Source organism: Gekko japonicus, unplaced genomic scaffold, assembly GCF_001447785.1.
Source record: "Gekko japonicus isolate JY-2015 unplaced genomic scaffold, Gekko_japonicus_V1.1 scaffold674, whole genome shotgun sequence".
NCBI classification, from domain to species: Eukaryota; Metazoa; Chordata; class Lepidosauria; order Squamata; family Gekkonidae; genus Gekko; species Gekko japonicus.
The window spans coordinates 842,531-843,882 of NW_015172574.1; the positions used below are offsets into that span (position 1 = coordinate 842,531).

General features: G+C 45.6%; 1 protein-coding gene across 1 annotated transcript in view; it reads left to right on the forward strand.

Annotated features, from left to right (window-relative positions):
- Positions 1 to 1,352, forward strand: part of NLRC5 (NLR family, CARD domain containing 5) — a gene marked incomplete at its 3' end in the record, with an annotated part of 46,713 nt that continues 45,361 nt past the window's right edge. The window contains exon 1 of the mRNA XM_015421392.1: positions 1 to 512. Coding sequence (XP_015276878.1) covers positions 215 to 512 — 298 coding nt within the window. The remainder of the gene's footprint in view (positions 513 to 1,352) is intronic.

Below are 1,352 nucleotides of genomic sequence, written 5' to 3' on the forward strand. Positions count from 1 at the left end.
AGTGTTAAGTCGATGAGCACAAACGCTTGTCAAACTTCTAAATCTCAGTTTTGACAATGTGACGGAAGAGTTGTTCCAAAGACAGAGACCTCGTGTTTGCCTTAAGTCTGAACAGGGCAAATGGACAAAAATTCATTCCAGTCCTGATCCGTGGACCTTGCAGTCATTTAGCTTCTTCTCCAGTCCCACACATCCTTCCCAACCCCCACCCCAAATGGATGAGGAATCCGTCCAGAAGGCAGTCCACAATGCTTGGCCACAGTTGGTGGAATTCCTCAGTCCTGAGTGGGTTCTGAAGAAAGCCAAGCAGCTCCTCCCACAGGCGGACTTCAGTCAGCTCGAAGGGGTTGCTGACCACAGAGAGAAGGTCTCCTTAGCCCTGGACATGTTTCAAAGAAGTGCTGGTGCCGATACTTCCGTCTTCAAAGACTTTATGCAGTGTGCTTGCATGGAATGCAACTTACCCTTGGAACTGGAGATAGAGTGCCTGAATGCATCGAGACTCGGAGAAGGTAAGAACAGGGAACATGGAGTGATATTCAGGTTCTCCTGAAGCAGCTGTTGGGAGCCACCAAGGACAGAACCAAATCCAGAAAGGCACATATCTGGAAAGGGGCAAGCCCCTCCCAGTTACTCAGCAACGGGACCAGTGCCATCAAGGGTATAGCCCCTGTCTCCAGAGACAGAGCTGATGGAGTCAAAAGGCAGAGTGAGGGGGTCAAGGGGCAGAAATGATAGGAAATACTAATTCACTTAAAGGGCACAACGATGTCTCCTTTCTTTCCCTCTGTGGTTGAAGAGATGTAAAGAAAGGGAAACAGAAACTGTAGCCACAGACAGGTAGTCCCTTTAATTCCTAGTAAGTCTTCTTTATCTGGGCAAAGACTGGGACCCTGTGGCAGGGAGGGTGGGATAAAAATCGATTTAATAAATAAATAATAAATAAATATAAAAAGTCTTGTGAACGGCCTATGCTCATTGATCTTGTTTCATCTTCTCAGCAAGTGACTTTTCCTTCCTCATTCTCTATTAATCATCAGATAAAGGGCCCAAATGATGAGACTACTAAGGCAGCTATGGGATTTTACTTCAAACCAATGGAAACAAATCTAATTGAATCATTTGGAGCTTTACCTTCTGGCAAGCAAACCCACCTAATTAATAGATTGAAAACTTCAGAGAACTTTTGTGGGGGGGTATCTCCTTTTCTAGAGTAGAAATTAACTCCTCTGAATTAGCCCAATGTCCTATTAGTCAGCCCTTAGTAGTGCTGGAGGCCCCTACCGAGCCACTGACAAAGCAGGGATTTCAAGTTCCTCTCGACAAAATACAGAGTTGCCAGACTACTACAA